The 23,288-nt window shown below is 32.3% G+C and overlaps 1 protein-coding gene across 5 annotated transcripts in view; it reads left to right on the top strand.

Annotated features, from left to right (window-relative positions):
• LOC129906871 (uncharacterized) overlaps window positions 1–23,288 on the top strand; it is a 59,708-nt gene that overhangs the window by 22,963 nt on the left and 13,457 nt on the right. For 4 of the 5 annotated variants that reach the window (XM_055982829.1, XM_055982827.1, XM_055982828.1 and 1 more), the window contains one exon: window positions 10,811–11,588. In XM_055982829.1, the coding sequence (XP_055838804.1) occupies window positions 10,965–11,588 (624 nt within the window). In that variant the 5' untranslated portion in view covers window positions 10,811–10,964. Of the gene's footprint in view, window positions 1–1,463; window positions 2,200–10,810; window positions 11,589–23,288 lie in introns of those variants that run through there. The other variant, XM_055982830.1, reaches the window with a different exon arrangement.

Below are 23,288 nucleotides of genomic sequence, written 5' to 3'. Positions count from 1 at the left end.
TAAAAATAGTTGTGTAATTTTTGTGCAAACAATAGAAACACTAATATTTTTTTCTTATTTCGCAGCTTATGGTGATCTTACGAAATTTTTTGATGCTAGATCTCCTTTACCTTAACGCAAGGCAATCTGACTTCCATTTATCCATGTATAATATTTATTTATATTTTATAACTTAGTCAATATAAGGTTAGGCCCCCTCTGTGCCAACAAAATTTTGTATCAATCAATGTATCTTATGTCTTGGCACATGCAACTAGTCACATATAACTTGCCACTTGCAACTTGTCACATGCAACTTGGCACATGAAACTTGGGACATGCCACATACACTTCCACTTGCCGCATGCCCCGTGCTACTTGCCACATGCAACATGCACCTGCACCATGTTTCATGCCACATGGTACTTGCCACATGGAACTTGCGACATGAAACATGCAAGTTGCCACTTGTTGTGTTTTTTTTTTCATGCATTTTTAAATACTAAAATACTGCCAACTCTAAAAGTGAAACGTCAAAAGGTAAATTTTCATGACCCACCGCCGGCCGCAAAAGAAGTATAACTTCAAAAAATCAATGCAAACCAAATATTTCTCAAAAAAAAAATTTAACGTATGCAATGGAATCTTGCCTGTTTTTTTGGAGTTTATGATGACTGATGACATCGCTAAAAATTAACTTCCAAAATAAATCCCTTTCAATGCTAAAAGTTGATGAATTTGATAGGCGGTTTTTACCATCGAAGATGGCATCGAAGATGGAAGCCTATTTGCAGAGGCGTCTTGGAGAATGTGGTGGTAAAATTGGTCACAAGATTGGTCGTTTCCAAATCCTTTTTGTATAAGTCGATAGAAATTGGAATATCTGCAGGGTGTTAACCATCCTCTCTATGTGATTGAAATATCAGCACAGCTTTACATGCATTCAATCTTTCAGGAAGAGAAACACAAAGATGGACAAACACTGAGATAAAACAGAATATTTTGAACTTTTCTTTTGGTAATAGAATTACCATTAAAAAATTTCGTATCGGGAAAACAACAGCGGAACATATTTTTTTAAAGGTTGGTGGACACTTACAGTATCCCACAAAAAGGAACCATGCCATCTGCTTTTGATCTGGTTCGAACTTAAATTAAGTTAAAATGAAAAGTGTTGTTTTGTTGTATTTGTACTGTACCTTTATCCGATCGGTTGCATTCTAAACGACAAATTTGTCAAAGTGTGACATTGATTAAGTTGTCACGACAACTTTCTGAAAACACAAAAACTACAAATTTGTCATAGTTTGACAGTGACAAAATTGTCAAGACAAATTATGAAAGTGGACTAAGTCACTTTTTGCATTGTTTAAAGAAAAACTTTCATAATAATTTTCTTATAACGATTTAATTATGTTTCTTTTATGAAATCACTAGAGGAGCAAAAAAGAAGTTTATTAACTGCAATTTCGCTTTCAAATAAACTTTACCCCTTAAATAATAATTATTTTAAGGCTAGATTTAAGGCCATTTTTAGGAGTGACTTAGTCCACTTTCATCATTAAGGGCACAAATATGTCACCTGTCAATATAAGTGTGAATTGTCACCTGTCAATGTTTATGAAATAGGGCCCTAGTTTCACTGGGATTTGAATTTTTGAATTACAAAAAAAATTAGAAATTCCAACAGTGCGAGGTTTTACTCGTTTATCCACAGTGAAACTGTTATGACTGTGAATAAGGGGTCCGAATTAATCACTAAACTCCGTAAAAGGCATTTCTAGAGTGAGTTTGCACCAATTTGCAGAGATACGTGACGACGGAAAATCATGGCCAAACTTACCAAAATATGGAATATCGACTATTACTTCGACGTTATGTCTAAGATGTCACCGCAAAAGCAGTTCGTCACTTCCCAAATCTAATTAGGCATAATTTAACCCGTCGGTCGTCGCCGTCCATGATAAACAGATTTAGTTAAATTTCTCCGAAAGAACACAACAGATGCCGCTAAAAAGGTGAACCTATTCTATTGGCCGGCAGTGTATAACAGATTGTATTAAAATGTACCTGTGTATTAGTTTGAATGTTTTTTAAATTGTTATATACTTGTGGTTGTCTTATCTAGTATTCGTCGTGCTCTTCTCTCATAGGGAACAATCAGTCTTTCTACGACCACCACCTGATATACGCAAATGTTTTTAAATTACTCCTGCACAGGTATTGCAAAATTATACATACACAATCAGTTAAAAGTTAAATTTTATCTGAAATTTTTTTTATAAACAAGATAATTGCAGAGATAAATAAATATTTATTGGAAGCTTTGAGGTACGATATACAACTTCAGCTGATATTACAAGCGGAAAAGTTTAAATTCGATTTTTTAGAGTTGTAGATTTCTTTTTGTTTTCTTGATTCAAATTTTAGATGATATGAACAAAAGTCAACAGCTGATATTTTCAGTTCACTCTAATGCAATGGAATTGTGTATTGTTAACTTGTCTGACGAAAACGAGTTTAACTTGATTGTGTCTTTCGTGTGTGTTTTCATTGTACATAAGCTTAGCTGTCTTGTATTGTAGTGTGAATAACTAAAGTGCATGTGCCAGTTTAAATAAAATAATGTTTTGGTGCAGTGAGATATGAACAAGTGACGACATGTGAATCTACATTTATATTTTTTTATTGGATAGCTCTATTTTTGTTTTATTTTTTTTTATATAACTAGTTTATTATGTATTTGTTTTTAATTTGAACACAACTAAAGTAACACTATATTTATTTGGAATATTAATATTCGAAACAAACAAACAAAAATAATTCACTGTGGTATGATTTTAAAGATCATACCCCATACATATGCCCATTTAAAATTTCTACTGTTAAAAGGTTTAGAAATATTTTGTATTTTAATGTGTATATTGATACATTTAATAAAATATTTTGAATAAAAGGCATTTTTTTGAAATACGAGCTTTTCGCTGGTATTGAAAAATTTCTTCATGACAACCTTGAGATATGTAGTTCCCGATCAGAAAAGTTCAAAATCAATGTAATTCAACGAAGTTGCTCATTTGAAAAAAAAAAAAAAAAAAAAAAATAACAAAACTTGTAGCTTTGTAGACTTTCGCGGTTGTTATTAATTAGACATGATTTCGGACTATACCGCGTTACAGAGTGCAATTTTGTAATTTGTGGCGAAACGTTCCGGGTGAGTACAAAGTTGTACTCTGAAATAATCCCTAATAATTTGTATAATGTATAACAAAACTTTATAAATCATTACATTTACATTTATTGATTAAAAAAGATTTCACATTAAGAATAAAATAAAATAAAAACCCTATTAAAAAATTAATTTCTAATATTTATAACTACTACATACTAAAATGAAATTAAACTAATTTTTTATGCATAATTAGCCAACTTTTTGATAAACTGAGTTCTGAAACTATAAAAGGTTAACTGGAAACATTGGGTTTTTTGCATTTTTTGGAGGACTCATCAAATTCTCTTCTTATGATGGTGTGTTATTATAATATGAGAAAATTTATTATTTACAGTAGTCTTAAATTCTCAATGAGTCGGGAAAAGTATGTGAATTTCAATTTTCAACAGTTTCGACCGATTCTAGCCCATATTTCACCAAATCTTTGACAAAGTGTTCTTATAGTTGCCATATATAAATGAGGGTCCAGCGTCCAGGGGAAAAACGGCACATGTCCACTTTTTGTCAAAAATAAACTAATGATGAGGTATTATAGTATTTACCGAGTACTGTCTGATAGCATCCTTACTTTTAGAAAACAAATTTAAGCCTTGCTAAGAAAACAGATAACTGACGTGCCTTTAGTACTAAGTTGTATGGAGAACAAAATTTTAAAAAGCGTTTTTCTCGGAATGAGTTGGAATGGACTTGTGCTGTTTTACCCCTGGACCCTTCAAATTTATACTATCTTCAGAAAGCAACACATTATCTAAGCCACGAATTATAAATGACCATCTTAGCATCTGGTTTACCAGGGTCGTCAAAAACATACGTTAATAATAATTAGAATTCAGCCGTCTGTCAGTCACCTAATATTATTGTTAATAAAGCTATGTATATGTTTGAATATTTTAAGTTATAATGTTCATGGATTGAAAAACAAACTATTATTTACAAATTTCTTTAATTTTGTTAAAACATTTGATATATTTTTTTTATTTGAAACGTTTGTGTTAAAAGATAATTACGAACTATTTGAATACGAGATAAAATGGATTGAAGCAATTAAAACGAAAAAATTTGGTCGGGCAAGTGGAGGATGCATTTATGGATTTAGGAAGCTTTATAAAGATTTTGTGAATTTCGAAACATCACAAAAATATACCGTGCTCACTTTAAAACCAGACAAGAAATTCGATCACTGTATAATCCCAGCATATATAAATTGCAACCACTGGGAAGATGACTTTAATGATATATGTGAAACTGTGTGCTACAACCACAAGAACAAAATTATGGTGATAGGGCACCTCAATGCGAGAATAGGCTTAGAACAAGGTACTTATGACCAAACTAGACAACATCAAGAAACCACACATCTTCGAAAATCTAAAGACACCAAAATGGACATTAAAGGCAGACTTCTTTTCGATCTTGCTGAACCCTATAATCTCTCAATCATGAACGGTAGATCCAAGTCTGATAGCCAGGGAGCGTTTACGTTTATAAGAGGGAATTCTAGCACGGTAATAGATTACTGTTTCGTAACTGAGGATTGGCTTAACGATGTCTCCGACTTTGTTATCCTGACACAAAACTTTTCGGATCATATGGCAATATCAGTGTCAATAAAAATCAATGGTAGTAATGAAGGTTTACCAGACTCCGAGATTATTTATCCCAGACTCAAATGGAAAAATAACAGCAAAGGTGCTTATCAAACTACCTTGAACTCAGAGCTAGAGGTTTTGAAACAAAGGGAAGAACAACTAACGATCGAGGGTCTCCAAGACATTATCTTTAAAATAGCACCCAGAATTGCTGCAAAATCGCAAGTACTACATGCTAAACAAGAATGGTTTGATTGGGAGTGCCACCGAGCCAGGAACAGAACTTTTGCTTACTTAAAGCTTTTTAGAAAATATAACACTACCTTTTTTAGGAAAGAATATGCAAAAGAAAATGCTTGTTTCAAAGTAGTATGCACCACTAAGAAAAAGCAATTTTACGAAGAAAAAGTGCAGATAATTGTAGCTACTAGAAATACAAAAGAGTTCTGCAGAGCTATTCGATACATTAATGGATCCAAGCTAAGAATTGGTGTAAATATTCCAGCATCCGATTTTAAAACTTTTTTTCAATTACTTTTTAATGTCGAATGTACAGCGCCACCATTTCACTACTGTGTCAACCATATTGTAGATCATAACATGGATCAACCTTTCACAATAGCAGAGCTAAAAATAGTATTATGCGAACTAAAAGAAGCTAAAGCACCAGGAGAAGATCTCATATCACACGAGTTTTATAAGTACTGCACGGAAGAATTCGCTAAATGCTTACTACATATTTTCAACGACCTGTATGAAAATGATTTGTCCCCTTCATGTTTTGAATCAGCAGTAATACTTCCAAATTACAAAAAAGGAGATCGTAATATAGTCGAAAATTATAGAGGAACATCATTGCTTAACACTGTACGAAAGGTTTTCAGAGGTATTCTATTCAAGCGACTCTCAAATTGGGTGGAAAAAAAAGAGTTACTTAGTGAGTGTCAGGCTGGTTTTAGGGAAGGGTACTCAACTGTTGACCACATCTTTACACTCAGTACTCTAGTTGATATCTTTCGTTCACAAGGTAAAAATATTTACGCCTACTTTGTTGACTTTAAATCCGCATTCGATAGCATAGATAGAAAACTATTGTTCTATAAACTTTCCACTCTAGGAATACCGTCAAAAATGTTGAAAAGTCTTCAAAAATTATATACAAATTGTACTGCAAAAATATGGGATGGAATGGGATGTTATCAGAAAGCTTCCCAACTAATACTGGTCTGCGACAGGGATGCACCTTCAGCACACTTCTTTTCGCTCTATTCCTAAACGATATTGTCCTAGCTTTAAATGGTGGAATTGAAATAAGTAGTTTTAAAATTAAAACACTAATGTATGCTGACGATATTATCCTTTTATCAGATACACCAATAAAGCTTCAAATGATGATAACGAAACTTGAAGATTATTGTAAACTATGGAATCTTACAGTGCCAAATAACAAATAATGATTTTCGGTAGAGGGAAACGACAACGTCATGGAAGCTTCATATGGAAATTTGAAGGGGAACCAGTAGAAATTGTGGATAGCTATAAGTACCTAGGACTTATAATAACACCTCAAAACAACATGAAAAGCCATTTTGAAGAAAAACTTAAAAAAGCTAAAACAGCAATCAATTCAACATGGAGAGCATGTATGCTTAATAAAAATATAAACCTTTCAGCAAAATATCAAATCTTTCAAGCAACAGCAAGAGCAGTGATGTTGTATGCAGCACAGGTATGGGGAGTTGCGCAACATGATGCCGTCGAGCAGCTATTGCGTTTCTTCCTCAAACGAATTCTGCACCTCCCAATGAGCACTCCAAACTATATGCTTCACATTGAGACAGGTTTACCTCCAATGTTTATTGTGACATTGAAACGTCACTTTGATTATATTCTGAAAGTCCTTAAAATGAAGGATACCCGTCTTCCCAAAATAGTTGTGAATTTCGCCATGGATAAGAAAACTTCCTTTTTTGAAAAGTGGATCGAGCTAGCGAGCAGAACAAAATTTCCACTACATCTAGGACCTCCATGCATTGAAGAGATGAAAACCGAGTTATACAATATAGTCCAAGTTCTCGATGAAAATATAGTCCAAGTTCTCGATGAAAATTTGCGTGAATCATTTATTGAAGAAGCGCGGGCCTCTGTGTATAGATCCTATTACTCCCAGCTTGAATACAATCTTTGTGCAAATAGTAATTTAGATGAAAATGTGGCAGTTGAAAAAATATCTACACTTTTCCAAACACGTGGAGAGCTACTACAAATAAACTACATACCCCATCGCCCAGACCTACCAATCGAATGCAGCCTATGTAACATGAACGCCAGAGAGGATATATGTGCTTCACTTTGTTGGAGTTTGCCCAATGCTTATTGAAATAAGAAAACTATACCTTGGTAAAGCTATATATACCGTCGAAGAAGTTCTGGTTATTTTAAATGGTAGCGACTGGGATGCTCTCTTTAAATACGTCAAATCGGCACTCCGCTATAGAACCCAAATTTTAAGAGAAGAATTTTAATATTAAAAAAAAAAATCAATAAATTTGTAATTTAAAACTTATTAACTTTATATGCACCTATGATTAGTTATTTATGATATTTTTTAAATTTTGTCAATCTGGCAGACGCCTTATGCCATGTCATTTAAGATTTGTAAAACTAAAATATGTATCACTCAATTTTGAAATTTAATAAAATCTAATCTAATCTAAATGACCAAAAATGCCATCAAAGCACTTGATTATTAACTTAGGTATGCAAACATGAAAACCCTGTTTAAATATCGATAAACGTTATGAAAGTTAAAAAACTTAAAATTATTTAAATTTTTGTATTACTGAAACACACTTTATCCGATATAATATTTATTTATTCCTTGGTAGTTTTCATTTTTAATGTTTCAAATTAGGTACTTAGTTCTTTTTTTCTCTTACTCTAAATTTTGAATTTGAACACCCTGTATTTCTGTAATAACTAGCCTATTGTTTTTTAAACACCGTGTGACGTAGAAAAAGTTCTTAAATTTATAACATAGCTAACCAAATCCTAAGCAATTATTCGATTTTGACGCTAGGTCATCTTTTTTTTGTTGAATAGAAAAATCGAAAAAAAATATATTTAACATAATTGGGGTGCCAAATTTTAGTGATTCTTGATAGATAAATGAGTCAAGCTTTTAAGTGAATACTGTTTCAAAGCGCAATGATTACCAATTAACAGTGCTTGTGTTATCACTTTAATTCACTGAAAATTCAATATTTTCAAATTAGCAAGATGTTTTCTTGTAGGGACTTAAACGTTCTATAAAAAGTTCCTTGGCAGCAAATTAATTGCTTTAACCGTTTAGAAGATAATCGTATTCAAATCGCAATGCATACTTGTCTTAAGAAAACTATTGAAATCAGTGGGCATTGGTTTGGATACGAATATCTTCTTAACGGTTAAAGCAATTAATTTGCTGCCAAGGAACTTTTTATAGAACGTTTAAGTCTTCTTAACGGTTAAAGCAATTAATTTGCTGCCAAGGAACTTTTTATAGAACGTTTAAGTCCCTACAAGAAAACATCTTGCTAATTTGAAAATATTGTATTTTCAGTGAATTAGAAAATTTTGAAAAGTAAAAAATGTTTTCATATTTTTTTTTAACTTTGACCTCAAATATCTTTAGAATTGTTAGATTATTGAAAAAAATTATTAAGACCTTTCTTGAGGAACAATCTGTTTCCTACAAGAATATGTCATGCGCGTTTGATTATTATAATTTTTCAATTTGTTACAAAATTAAGAACAAAAAACGAATTTTTAAAGATTTTCTCGATTTTTGGACCTCAAATATCTACTAAACGGTTAGATAAACGAAAAAAGAGTATGAAGTCTTTTTTATAGAGCGTTCAATTTCCTACAAGAATAAGCAAAGAAATATGCAAAAAAGTCGATTTATAAAAAAAATAATTTTTTTTGTAGAAGCTTGATGCAAAAATGGAAAATTTAAAAGCGGAGGACCTTCCCATTAATATAAAGAGCTCATATTTGGTGTGTATATTCTAGAGGTGTCTAGCAATCGATTTTTCGGAGTACCAAATCAAAAAAAAGAATTTCGATTTGTTTGACCCACCCTAATGAATATAGAAGCAAACGTATTCGTACATATTTATGTACGGAAAATTCGTGATCTCGTGATGGGACCACAAATCTCTTACTCCAGTGCTTCACATTAAGACTCCACATGTGAGTTTTGGGACCTGTCTGCTCTTCGCAATTGAGTTGGAAAGCTTTTGAAATGAGTTCTCAGGATTTCACTCTTTGTACATGTTAGAACCAGTTTGGTCGGTCTTGCTGTATTTAATCTAAAGGGTATTGACATGAACGCTTCCTCGTATAGAGATTTTCCTTTTTTCAGGGGTACCAAGAGTATCTTTGTTATGAAAAGCGCAGCTCTGCCTAGCCATTCGGACTCGGCGGTTAATTGTTGGGCGCTTTCATTCACAATATTTAATTTTTTTATGAGAAGAGTTTTTTTTTTTATGGAAAGAAGTTCAAGTATTATTACTTACTTGCGAATTGCGTTGTACTTGTAAGGGCAGTTTAGGATTCGTAAAAAAATCGAACTCGAGATAATAATTCGACATGACATTACGATAATAGAGAATGCGAGAAAAGTTGGTGCGATAATTCTGTCTTTCTCTATCTACAGGGCAAACAAATAAGGCGATTTGTCAAAATGTAGTTATGTGAGAAGGCTTGTATTTTGAACCAAAATTAACGGTACCTGCCATATGACCAAAATGGAAAGGCTCATTTTTTTCAGAAACTGCTCTTACGATTTTGTTTAAAATAAATCTATTGTCAAGCAAGTGAGATCTTACTTTTGAAATAAAAAAAATATGCCTTGAACCATCATTAACGGTGCATGTCATAGAAGCGTGTTCTTAATTTCTGATTTTCAGTAAACTATTTTGCCGATCAAAACGAAATTTTGTATACAAAAAAAAATTTGGATTAAAACTAACATGTCCTATGTACAAAAAAATATATTTTTTTTACACACTTACAAAAAAAAATTATTTAGAATATTAAATTAAAACTATAAAAAAACTTTAACATTCTTAGTTTTCTTTTACCATAAGAGCCACGTCGTTCATGCGACAAAGTCGTGCATATTATTTTTGTTTGTTATACTTTAAACAAGTTACAAGTCTGAGTCATAGATGTATCTACAGAAATTAATCTTAACTCTAGGGACTACCTAACTATGTGTGTATTATTCGAGTCAACAAACAGCTAAACAATTAGAAATTAGATAAAGAATACAAATCATAATACAAAAATATTTATCTACCATTCTTATCCCAAAAAAACTTTAATATTTTATCAAATAATTACAAGAAGTAAATAATTAGATCATCACCTAATGGTTAGGAAATTTTGTCACAAAATAATAATTTTATAGATAGATGAAGAATTAGAAATAAACTGATGGATCAAAATATTTTAAGAACATATGAAAACATATGTGCATTTATGTGTTAAATAAACTTGATTGCACATTTCTACATCAATAGATTCTCTGAAAATTGTCTGTAACATGGCTTAATGTTTCAACAAAAAATACAAAAAAAAAACAAAATAAACTTTAAACTGCTCTCCTGTAAAATATTAGTTAACAAAACAGATACGTCCGTCAATCAGTTTGTGAAAAGAGGGGCATAAACAAGTAATTCATTGACGATTTTCTTATGAAACAAGTGGTAGCAAGTTATTACATGAAATGCAAATTTGCTGCTGAATGGTTGCATGAATGGAAGCACCTTCAGCAAGATTATTGAGTGCATGATTAAGTACTCACGATAATTTATGAGAAAAAGATTTGATTGAAATTTACCATTTACTATTAAAAAACAAAAAAAAATTCTTGAAAATAGTATAAAATCAAACTTTTAACATAATAAAATGTTTGCTGTTGTTAAAACTAATAATTTCTCTTATTTTTTTTTCTTGTTTTTAGACAACGCAAGGACCGCATAAGAAATAAAAAATAATACAAGTAATAACCTCTTAAAGTTGTGTAGAATCATATAAAATTTCTACCAACAAAGTAAAAAGAACTACTTATTTTAAAGGAGAAAGAGGAGTTTTTTTCAATTTTGTGACAGAAGGGAATGGTATATTTCCTGGGGGATTGGGGCATGGGAGATTCTGACTGTGCGTCATTTCAACATGTTTCAAGTATACAAAATTCACACATTAGCCATCAACTTCATCACAATCCTCAACAACGTCAGGAACTGCAAAGACAGCTATCAACAGCAGCGTCAGGAACAACAGAAGAAACAATTGTTGGCCATGCAGCCCCACTGTCTTTAACACACTCACCAATTCAGTTCGAGACTAGTACCACAACTGCTTTAAACCAACAGTTTCAGCAGCAACCTCAACAATTGGGTGGACATACAACAACACAAACTGGTTTTTTACTAAGACAACAATCATCTCCAATCAATTCGAGTTCCAATTCTAATTTAGTCACAGCAAATCTAGAACAGTTGTCTGTTAGTAATGCACCAAAAACAATACCACCAACGACCACAAATGTTAACACTAACAAATTGATTGCATCAAATCAAGTTGCAACCGCAACAGGCATTAGTGGATTGGCGCTACATAATTACTTGGGTAGACAAAGATCCGAATCATGTGCTGGAAATGTTGGTGCTGAAAATAATATATCAAAGGATCTCCTTGAAAGTGAAGATGAAGTTGCACTGCAGCCGCTCTCCAATCAGGTTAGTAGTAATGACGAATTGATACAATATTTATACAAATATATTTCTCCTGTGCGTTTGTTTGTGACCCTACTCCTTCTAAACGACTTGATAGATTTTTCTGAAATTTGGTGAGTGTGATAAGGTCCATCCGAGACAGGTTTTGTTTTATAATTGGACCCGGTAGGTGCCGCTATTGTCAAGTTGTATGCAAATTCCGTATTTGGGGTCGAATGACTGAACAGATTTTTGTGAAATTTTGTGTGTGCGATAAGGTCGATCCGAGACAGGTTTTGTGTTATAATTGGACCCGGTAGGTGGCGCTGTTGTCAATTTATATGCCAATTCCGTATTTGGGGTTGAATGACTGAACAGATTTTTGTGAAATTTTGTGTGTGCGATAAGGTCTATCCGAGACAGGTTTTGTGTTATAATTGGACCCGGTAGGTGGCGCTGTTGTCAAGTTATGTATGTATATGCAAATTTCGTATTTGGGGTCGAATGACTGGACAGATTTTTGTGAAATTTTGTGTGTGCGATATAGTCTATCCGACACAGGTTTTGAGTTATAATTGGACCCGGTAGGTGGCGCTGCTGTCAAGTTATATGCAAATTCCGTATCTGGGGTCGAATGACTGAACAGATTTTTGTGAAATTTTGTGTGTGCGATAAGGTCTATCCGAGACAGGTTTTGTGTTATAATTGGACCCGGTAGGTGGCGCTGTTGTCAAGTTATGTACATATATGCAAATTCCGTAAGAAAGACTGAATAGATTTTTGTGAAATTTTGTGTGTGCAATAAGGTCCATCTGAGACAGGTATTGTGTTATAATTGGGCCCGGTAGGTTGCGCTGTTTTCAAGTTTAATTCAAAATCCGTATTTGGGGTCGAATGACTGCATATTTTTTGTGAAATTTTGTGTGTGTGATAAGGTTTGCCCCAGACAGGTTTTGTCTTATTATTGGACCCTGTAGGTTGCGCTGTAGTCAAGTTATAGGCAAATTCCATGTTTGGGAATGAATGGACAGATTTTTGTGAAATTGCTTGTGAATTATAAGGTTCATTCGAGACAGATTTTGTTTAATAATTGGACCCAGTAGGTGGCGCTGTTGTTAAGTTATAGGAAAATTGCATATTTTGAACGATCGACTTGTGAAATTTTGTGTGTGTGATAAGGTTCATTGGACACATGTTTTGTTTCATAATTGGACTCCGTAGGCTGTTCTGTTGTCAAATCTTAAGAAAATTGCATATTTTAAACGAACGACTTGACAGGTCTTTGTAAAATTTTATGTGTGTGATATGGACCCAGTAAGTATCGCTGTTGTCAAGTTATAGTGAAATTCCATATTTGGAGTTTGAAAGACTGTATAGATGTTTGTGAATTTTTGTGTGTGTGATAAGGTTCATTCGAGACAATTTTTTTTTATAAATGGACCCGGAAGGTGACGCTGATGTCAAGATATAAGCAAATTCAATATTTGGAGTTTAAAATCATTCAACTGTCTTAAGTTGGACTTGACTTCATGTTACTTGGCTTTTAAGATGAAATTATAATCTAAAGCACACTGGTAACGGGTAATGAAACGGGAGAATGTGTCATATTTGTCGTGTATGCAGCCGGGTTTCATCGATTTACTGGACGTTATCATATCAAAAAAAACACCAAAACCAATTTTGCCCAATTCATCAGCTTTTTTTAAAATTTAACATAGGAACACATTACTAAAAGGACCACGCACATTTTGTATGGGAAGTGGCCCGCGGTGAAATTGTCTGAAATTTTAGTATGTTGTTCTCTTGAAGCTCCTGATCAAAATATGGGCAGAAAGTCGAAAAATTGACAGTTTTTAAGATAACGGTTTTTTTCCGATGACTATCTCAAACCTTTTATTATGATAGTAACTCTCTATATTGTGTTTTGCGTTATTTTTTAGTGGAATTCATAGGTTTTTAGGGTTGCTGAAACCGATAACGGGTTTAAGGAGAACAACATACTAAAATTTCAGACAATTTCACCCAGGGCCACTTCCCATACAAAATGTGCGGGGTCCTTTGTAAAGAGTCGTATTTTTTAAGTGTATGAAGTCGTTTAATTAAATAAAAAGATTCGAACTTTCATTTCAAAATAATCCAACTAAATAAAATTTAAACTTACTAAGTATACAAATTTCGATTGTAGCCACGAGGCGTAGATGATTATCAAAAAAAAGTTTTGATGTTTAGCCTTCTATTTATACATTTTACATTTTGATAGAAAAAGTAAATAAAAGAAATTGGGCAGGTTCAGAAACGTTAGGGACTAAATATTTAGGTAATTTCTCGGCCTCTGATTGGTCAACTGTCAAAAAAAATCCTTTCAATTTAGGTAATTTTATTGGAAAGCTAACTGGAAAACTAGGCAAGAAAATTTTACCTAAAAATCTAGGAAAGTTTTTTTTGTCAACATGACAGCTGATTGTTTTCAATTACAGAATTTCGTAAGCAAAATTGAATTTATTTGTGTGAAAAACGAATTAAATGTGCATTATCGGTTATTATAAATAATATTTATTTATTAAAGTAAAGTTAAATTCGGTGTTTGTCCCATGCGGTCTTAATTAAATTTCGAAATTTGACAATAACATCATATCCAAAATGTGAAAAAATGTGTGACGTAACGTAATGTCAGATAAATTGAAAATTCGGAAAATTCGTATTTTCTAAAAGCCCAATTTTTGAAGTGCTGAATTTTTCGAAGGCTATTTTGAAATATTTATGGAAAAAAGTTTGAAGGAGTTGAAAAGTAATTGTGCTCCTTTTTGCACATACATTTTCACACACACTGCAATATACAATTGCAAAACGTCAAACCAAACTATAATTTGGGACAAAACAAAATTTAATAAACCAGAGCCTTGAAGCCTGAACTACATAGAAACACAAAGTGAAAAAAGTACAAAAAAGTTTCTAATTTTTCAAATAATTTAAATTTTTAAAAATGTCACATCAATAAAATTGTTTTTGTTATTTTGTACTTTAATTTACTTTTTATACTTTGTTTAACTTTGTGTTTCGATGCAGTTCTAGCTTTATTGGATAAAAATAAAAAAAATTAAAACATGAAATCATTTCAAAATAGTAAAAAATATTTTGTTTGATCTGTCACTAGGACACAAATAAATTTACAAAAAAAAGTCCTACTAATTGAATTTCCTAAATAGCCAAAATATTTGTGCTCCACATATCAACCCAACCGAGGGAACCGATTTTTTTTTGTTTAGGAAAAGTTTTAAACATTACAGGGCTAAAATTTGAAAACAAATACTTGGAAAGGCGGAACGAAGTCCGCCGGGTCAGCTAGTTTATACATATATTTTTGTATATTATTATGTACATACATATACAGATACACTATACAGGGTGATTCAAGAGTAATGTGCCAAAAAGCTAGAGCGTGTAAGTTGAGTTGAGACAAGAAAAAATCATGTGGGGGGGGGTCTATTCCCCTTCGTTAAACGCGGAGGGGCGATTTAAGAAAAAATTGACTTAATTTAAAAAAAAATATTTAAAAAAACGCTTACACCTACAATAACGTGCTATACCTTTTTGTACAGCCAAAAGCCTCGTCTATTACAATTTTATGGCATAGTTTTTGAAAAATTAATTTTCAAAATCAAAATTTTGAAAAAAAAATTGGAAAAACAAATTTCAAACTATTTTTTTTCAAAATTTTATGTAATTAAATACTAATTCTAACTAAATTCGATGCTCTTATTTATTTTTAAACAAAAACAGAAAACCGGATCCAAAAATATCTTGTCATTTTCGAGAAATTAACAAAAAAAACCAAAACTTTTTTCTAAGAAACCTCTTTATTTTTTGTTTTTACGTGGCTAGACTTGTTGATAAATTAATTTATAAAACTCGAAAACGGGACGAAAACGAGAAAATTACCTCTTAAGTTTTTCGACTTAAAATGACCTCAGGAATCCATGGTTTTCATTTGGGGCGGTGACTGTGGGCCACCCTGTATAGCAGAGTTTTGTGTCTCTAATATTTTATTTTTACGCCACCTGACGGCCAGAGTGAAACCCTATATGTGATATGGATTTTTTTTTCGATTTTGCGTTCGATATATTTTCCATAAGAAAAAAACAATAAGGACATCGAAAAACGTTCGTTTTACAAATAATAATTTAATATGAACGGGTATCAAGCTATGATTACACGGTCAACGAAATCGGTCAACGCGTTGACTCTCTGACGTCAAGAAAAAATTCATATTCTCCCTGTCATCTCACCGTCAACGTTCACAGTGTCAATGCATAAAACATTGACCATCACACGATTGACACTATTGCGTCAATGTTGTCCTAAATTACGTTGACCCTCAGGTGTGTCAACGTGACGTTTACTTAGCAGTGTCAACGCGTTAACTCACAAAACTTTGTTGATCACACGGTTTGACACAAAGCAAAAATTTAAATTTTCCAAAAATATTTTGTAAACAAAAAAAGCGGAGAAAATGAGATTTGAAAAAAAGCTCTCATAGAAAATTTAAACGAAAATTTGTTTGACATGGTTGCATTCAAATGTAAATATTTCGAGATATACGCAGTGCACTTTTGAGATAAAAGTCTTAAATGAATTATGAATTCTGATAGGATTTTTGAACGAATATAAATGTAAAATTACTAAAGTTTTGTCGAAAAATTAGAAAAAAAAATAAAAAAGTTTCGTCATTCGAAAAATCGAAAAAAAATCAATATGGCCACCTTCAAACGCTTATAGCATAAGAACGCGGCACCCAATGTTAATGGTTATGGTCTTAAAATTTTGCTTAGAATATACAAATGGTTTTTGGTTTTTTGTAAAAAAAATATTTTTTGCATCCAAATGGATGCCATGGCCATACTGAAAAGTTTTTTTTTTGTAAAAAAAGAACAAAAAGGTGAAATGATGAAATGAGAACCCCCTCCCTCTAAAACGGTACATCATTCAAAAAATCGCCCTACAAAAAATGTTCCCAATTAAACTTTCATCACATTTCTATACAAAAAACAATGTCATTCTGAAACGATGACACGGTATTAAAATTTGCCCCGTCAACGCTGGGACAGGGTCATTGCGATGACACCCAGTCCTAAAACCCTGTCAACGCGTCCCAAGGGCATTGACAGAGAGATTACACGGACATCGAAAATAGTCAATGCGATGACCCAAAAATGTGTGTCAACGCGAGAGTCATCGTACCCGTCAACGCAATGACAGCAGTTTTCGTTGACGATCACACGACGTGACACTATTGGGACAGATTGTGACGTCATTTTTACGTCAGAGAGTCAACGCGTTGACCGATTTCGTTGACCGTGTAATCATAGCTTCAATATTATGATTGTAAAATGATAATAATAGGTTTTTTCGTTGTGAGCTCTAGGGCACTCTGGGTCGCTCCGAATTCGTTGTCAAGCGTTTTTTGTAGCTCCTCTTTCAACCAGAGTTGTTTCCTCTGTGTTCGATGTTCGCTCTGAACGCACCCTGAACAACTCTGGGTATGTCAGAGCGCGGGATTCAGAGTTATCAAAATCAAATCAGCTTTTGTCATTTAAGAAAAAAAAAATAGTTTGGATTGCGAAAAGTGATTTGTCGTTTGTGGATACAACATTTGTGTGGTAAATTTTTTACGAAATTCATGAAATAAGAAACTAAATAAAGTAAAAAATGTCAAAACAGAAATCAGCTGATGAAACTAGAGCTCTGAGGTGTTCGGTGTAAAATAAAACCCGAGAAACTCTGATTTTTATGACAGTTGATTGACATGACTCAGAGTGACCTGGAGCGGAAAAACAACGAACAGACCTTATATGTGTTTATGTGTAAATCAGGTTTAAAATATAATAAAAACTATAATTAGTACTGTGTAATTTGACTCCAAAGGTGTAAGAAAGCAAAAAAAAAAAAAAACTATTAAAAAAAATATAGAAACCTTAAAATTATTCTTTTATTTGCATTGATATATTCAATAACCACTTTTTTTGTATTAGAAAAAACAATTGAAAAACAAATTTTTATAAAACCTGATTTAGACATAAACACATTATATCATTTTACAATTGATATCCGTTCACATAAAATTTATGGATTGGGAACGAAAACCCAAAATCCCGAAAACCCAAAATCCCGAAAATTTTTTGGGATTTCGGTTTCGAAAACAATCCCAAATTAAGGTGTAATACGTAAAAAACAATATACTAAGTGTATATTAGACTGATTCAAAAAAATTTCTTTTTGTTCAAAGTTATACCGAAAATATTGTTGGAAATGACGAAAAAAATACTGTAAAAGTTTCAGCCCTTAATATTAACATTAAGTACCGCCGCATCGCAAATTTCTATTTCCCATATGATTTACATGGGAAAGATTGTGTTTTTGAGTTTGGAATTTTATAATTTTTTAACAGTTCATCAAAAAGGCGCGATTTAATCATTTTCTTATATAAAATTGAACGCTCTACAAAAAAGCTCTTATTAATTTTTTTGATAAAGTGCCCCGTTTCGAAGTTATTCATTTTTTCAACTAAAAATAATTTTAATTAATTTTTCCGTTAAAAAGTTATAAGGTTCCAAACTCAAAAAAAACAATCTTTCCCTTTCCAGCTTTGAAAGGTAGAATGAAGGAATAAAATACATGGGTATGAGGGAGAAAAATACTTTTATCAATTTAATGAGATAGAGAGAAAAAAACAAAATCATGTGTTTCAATTTCGACAGCCTGGAAATAGGGAAGGAGAAATGTAAACAAAAATATTTTTTGTTTACAAAGCTTTGTTTATTTCTTGTTTCCTATGTGATACTTATTTGAGTATTTTTGAATCAAATAATTTATTTTTGCAAATTTTTTTTTTGACGGGAGGAAATCTTCAAAAGACACTTGGCAGTATTCGACACCAAGTAGTGTGGGACTCTTAACCACTAAAACCACCTCTTTATCTGGACTAATCTTGAGAGATCGACATCAGATTTTTCATTCTTAACTTTGTAAAATCACTTTGGGGGAAGTTTAAACTTTTAATACTTTCCCATGTTTTTTTAGACCATAAGCTCATGAGGCTTGGTTCTTCTTAATCTCCGAATATGGTTTCTTGTATTCAAGACGGACACCATTTCAGAATTGGTATGACTTTGCAGTCTCTGATTATGCGATACAGCGTATTTTTTAATAACTTCTGTAACCGTTTCTATTTGTAAGTCACGATGTAGATCGCTATTTCTTATGTACCAAGGTGCATTAACTATTCCACTATTATGGAATTTTTGGATGATTTCGGTATTTGTTTTCTTTGTACAGCCCCATAATTTAGTACTTGATTATACAGCATTATTTTGTTTTGGGTTGATAAATCAGAGTTGTTACCAAGTAACCAGTACATTTTTCTATATTTCAAGTTTAGTTCTTTTCTTTTTGATGTGCTCTTTCCACTTTAGCTTTGCATCCAAAGTCATTTCAAGGTATTTGGCCGTATTGGCGTGAGGTACAGCTTGATTATTAATGAATATTGGAATATTGTTTATCTTTTTATTTGTAAAGTTTATATGTGAAGATTTTGTTTCATTGAGTTTGATACGCCATTTTTCGGCATTTGTAGTTTTACTGCTGCCTTAGAGACACATTTGTCGGGTACCAAAATAGCGGTATCATCTGCGAAAGTAGTCGTTATGGTGTGATTACCAACTGGGATATCCCTTGTGTATAGTAAATACAGGGTAGGACCTAGGACACTTCCTTGTGGTATACCGGCTTCTATTTTCTTCAATTCCGAATATTCTTGATCGTACCTTTTTGTTCAAATTTTAATTTACGGGTCAGAAAGTTTTGGATGGTGAATATAAAGTTAATCTTTTTTTCAAGTTTAGCCTTGTCGGCAAAGCTTAGTATGAAGAAATACTATTATTCTCCCTGTCTCTGTTTTATTCTGTATCAGCTTCATTCCTTTCTTTTTTTTCTTATACAGGGTTTCCCAAAAGTAATGAAACAAACGAAATATGCTGATTAGGGAACTTAAGGGCTCTCAGAATTTGGAACCTTGTTCATCCCAAATCCTTAGGGTTTTCGATTTAATGCAATTCTTGTGAAATTTCGAAAAATCCCTACTTAGCAACAGTATTTTGCTTTCTGTGCCCATTATTGATTTTTGTTTTTTTAAATTCTTTTAAAAAAAAATTGCCAAATAATTAGGAACAATTAATTGATCAAAATATTAGGCCAATCAGCATATTTCGTTTGATCCATTACTTTTGGGACACCCTGTATATACAAGAATAAAATTGAATTTATTTAAAAAAAATATTTGGCCATAAATACTGTCAGTTGAATTCCGAAGAGAAAAAGGTAATATATATTACAGTTTAGAAAAAAAAATATAAAAATTACTTCAATTTATTAGATTTTTTTGATAAAAACTGAATTTTTGCATTGAAATAATTGATTTTCTCAAAGACTTTGCGGAATAAGAACTTTAAACTTTTACTATTCAACTTTCAACAATAAGGGATATTGAATGAATAAAAAATAACTTTATATTTAAATGTTGAACTTTAAAAAAAGGACATTTTTTTCAAAACTTCTATTAAAAAAAATTCTTCAAAAATAAAATACTTTTTAATTTTTTTTCATAAACCGTAATACATATTGACATTTCCTTTTATAATTACAAATCATAATAAATGTGGCCAGAAAAATTTGAAAAATAAATGCATTTTATATTACGAAAAAGTTTTAAAAACGACATGTTAAAATTTGTCCAATAATTTTTTTTTTTTTCAAAAATCTGAATTCAATTACCATTCTTTCAAAAGCCCTTCATTCAATTTACTTAATTTGAACAAGCTTCTAGCTTTTTAAAAATGTACATATATTTAAATATTGTAGGTGTTGTCGTTGTATTCATTAATGAATGTCGATTTCTTCCATTTTATACATAAATTCGAAATATTTTTTCTTTTTGAAACCTTTATAACCTACGATAATATAAGTAAATTTAGTAATCATTTTTCAAATTATAAACTACATTGGGTACCAGCAGTAAAAACTAAAAAGTTCGGGAGAGCAAGTGGAGGATCCTTATTTGGATACAGATTGGATAAAATTGTTGGCTCATACATCGAATACAATGAACAAATAGTATTGCAACTAAAAGATGAAAGAGAAGAACTATATATATTGCCAACCTATCTAAACTGCAACCACTGGAATCGTGATTTTAACAAACTAGCAGAAACAATTCAAGTAATTGCAAAAGAAAATTTAATGGTAATTGGTGACATGATTGCACGTACTGGAGACCTGAAAATTAATGAAACGAACTTTGTAATATCACGCAAACTAAAAGAACACATAAACTCGAAGGATACAATTTGTAACGCAAATGGATACCCTTCGCCGAGCTTTGTCAAGATATTAATTTATTTGTCTTAAACGGTTGCTTCGAAGGCGATATAAATGGAGACTACACCTATATTAGTGGACAAGGAAAATCGGTAATAGACTACTTCGCGATTTTGGGAAAATGGATGGATTTCGTAAATCATTTCAAAGTTGAACAAAATATCTTCAAACCATATGCCAATAACAGTAACGTTTTCAACAACGGTACAAAATAAAACTAAATCAATTGATCTCTTAAACTCATATGGAAAGAGAGTAACAAAAGCAGCTTTGAAAGCAGACTAGCCCTAAATCTTGCTCAAATAGAAACACAAACTGACCGCTAGAAAATTTAGTAAAATGCATCGGGAAATCTAACCCAACTCCTGGTAGGAACACCAAACAAACAGGAAAACAGAAGTGGTTCGATCGAGAATGCAGAGAAGCGAGAAAACTGTCCTTCAATTTGCTTGGATTTAATGAATATTCCACCACACCGAACAAATTATGGCTTGCATGAACCTTTAACACGCATGTGTAAACTTCTAAATTTAAATTCAACCCTTTTTGATTTAAACTTTAATAAAAATAGATTAAAAACTGTCTTAAAAGCCATTGTACCACGCTCATAAATATACATAAAAATATGTCTTTTTTGTTGCTCAAGTAATTATTTTGTTTGTATTTCTTTAATGTTTGTTTTATCTAATATTGAATTCAATGTTTTTTTCTTAGTGTACGTTTTTTGTAGTTATTATTTGCTTACTAACTACTAACACTGCACTAAGTGATGAGCCGGAAAACACAGTTTAGTGTTGGCAAATGGTCGCAAGACAGTGCTTGCTATAAGCGCTCTTTGGCTATGAACTGATAGTGTAAAAAAATAAAACACAATAAGGAAGTCAACCAATGTAGATGAAAGACTTCTTTTGCGTTTCAGCCAAGCTAAAACTAATTTTAAAAAATTATTAAGTAAAAAGAAGAACGAGTACCTACAACAAACTGCACGAAACCTTGCAACCGAAAGAAACCCAAAAGAGTATTGGAGGCAATTACAAATCCTAAAAGGCCAAGAACATAAATGTGGAGTCAACATTAATGGAATCGTATTGAGAGACCACTTCAGAAAATTACTCAACCAAAATACATTGAATATGCCTATACAGTATGCAGAACCATTTATAGAAAACCAAATTCTTAATGCAGATACATATATCGTTGGATGAGATAATTGAGATAATCCAACAAGCGAAAACAGGCAAAGCCCCAGGACCAGATCGTGTTTCAACTGAATTTTACAAAAATGCACCAATACAATTTCTCCGGAAAATGTGTCAAAGTTTTAACTACATTTTTAATACGGCCCAGGTACCTAACTCTTTCAAAGAAGCTCTAGTATTTCCCATATATAAGAAAGGAGACCCAAATGATCCAACAAATTATAGAGGTATCTCGTTTACAAATGCTATAGCAAAAAAATTTACAGGAGTGTTACTTTCTCGTATAACAAATTGGGTAGATGAAAATAGACATCTCAGAGTATATCAATCAGGTTTCCGCTCTGGTTTTTCGACTACTGATAATATCTTTGTGATATATACAATTATCCAGGACTTCCAACTCCGGCAACGTAAATTATATATTTTCTTTGTAGACTTCAAGGCAGCCTTCGACACTATAGATAGAAAAGCGCTATATTTTAAATTAAATCAACTGAGAATGTCGACAAAAATGCTAAGGATAATAAAGGAACTGTACAACGGTACGGTCCTCTTCGAGAGGACGATGTTCACAAAGAGAGAACTGGTATTGCGGTAGAGAGAATATTGAAGTAGTCAATACCTACAAGTACCTTGGAATAGATGTAACTCCAACCTTCAATATGAAACAACATCTCTCTTCAAAACTTATCACAACAAAAAATGCCATTAATAATAGTTGGAATCTCCTATTGAGAAAGAAAGAGGTTCCGAATTCAGCTAAATACAAGGTATATGAAGGGGTTCTGCGTTCAATGATGTGCTATGGAGCTCAGGTGTGGGGCTTTCAAGAATTCGAGGAAGTCGAAAATCTACAAAGATTCTTCATCAAAAAAGTATTTCAGCTTCCTAAAAATACTCCAAATTATATGCTTCATCTCGAAACGGGACTAGCCGCTCTTTATATATTCACTCTAAAACTACATGTTGACTACATCATAAAAGTTATCTCGACTTATACTCAAGAAAGGCTGCAACACGTTCTAGGATTGTATGCTATCAGAAGGAATCATCCCTTTATACAAAAGTGGAAAGAACTAGCCGAATCAGTGGACTC

This window comes from Episyrphus balteatus, chromosome 1 (genome assembly GCF_945859705.1).
Source record: "Episyrphus balteatus chromosome 1, idEpiBalt1.1, whole genome shotgun sequence".
In the NCBI taxonomy this organism is placed as follows: Eukaryota; Metazoa; Arthropoda; class Insecta; order Diptera; family Syrphidae; genus Episyrphus; species Episyrphus balteatus.
This window is presented reverse-complemented; position numbering and strand designations above follow the sequence as displayed.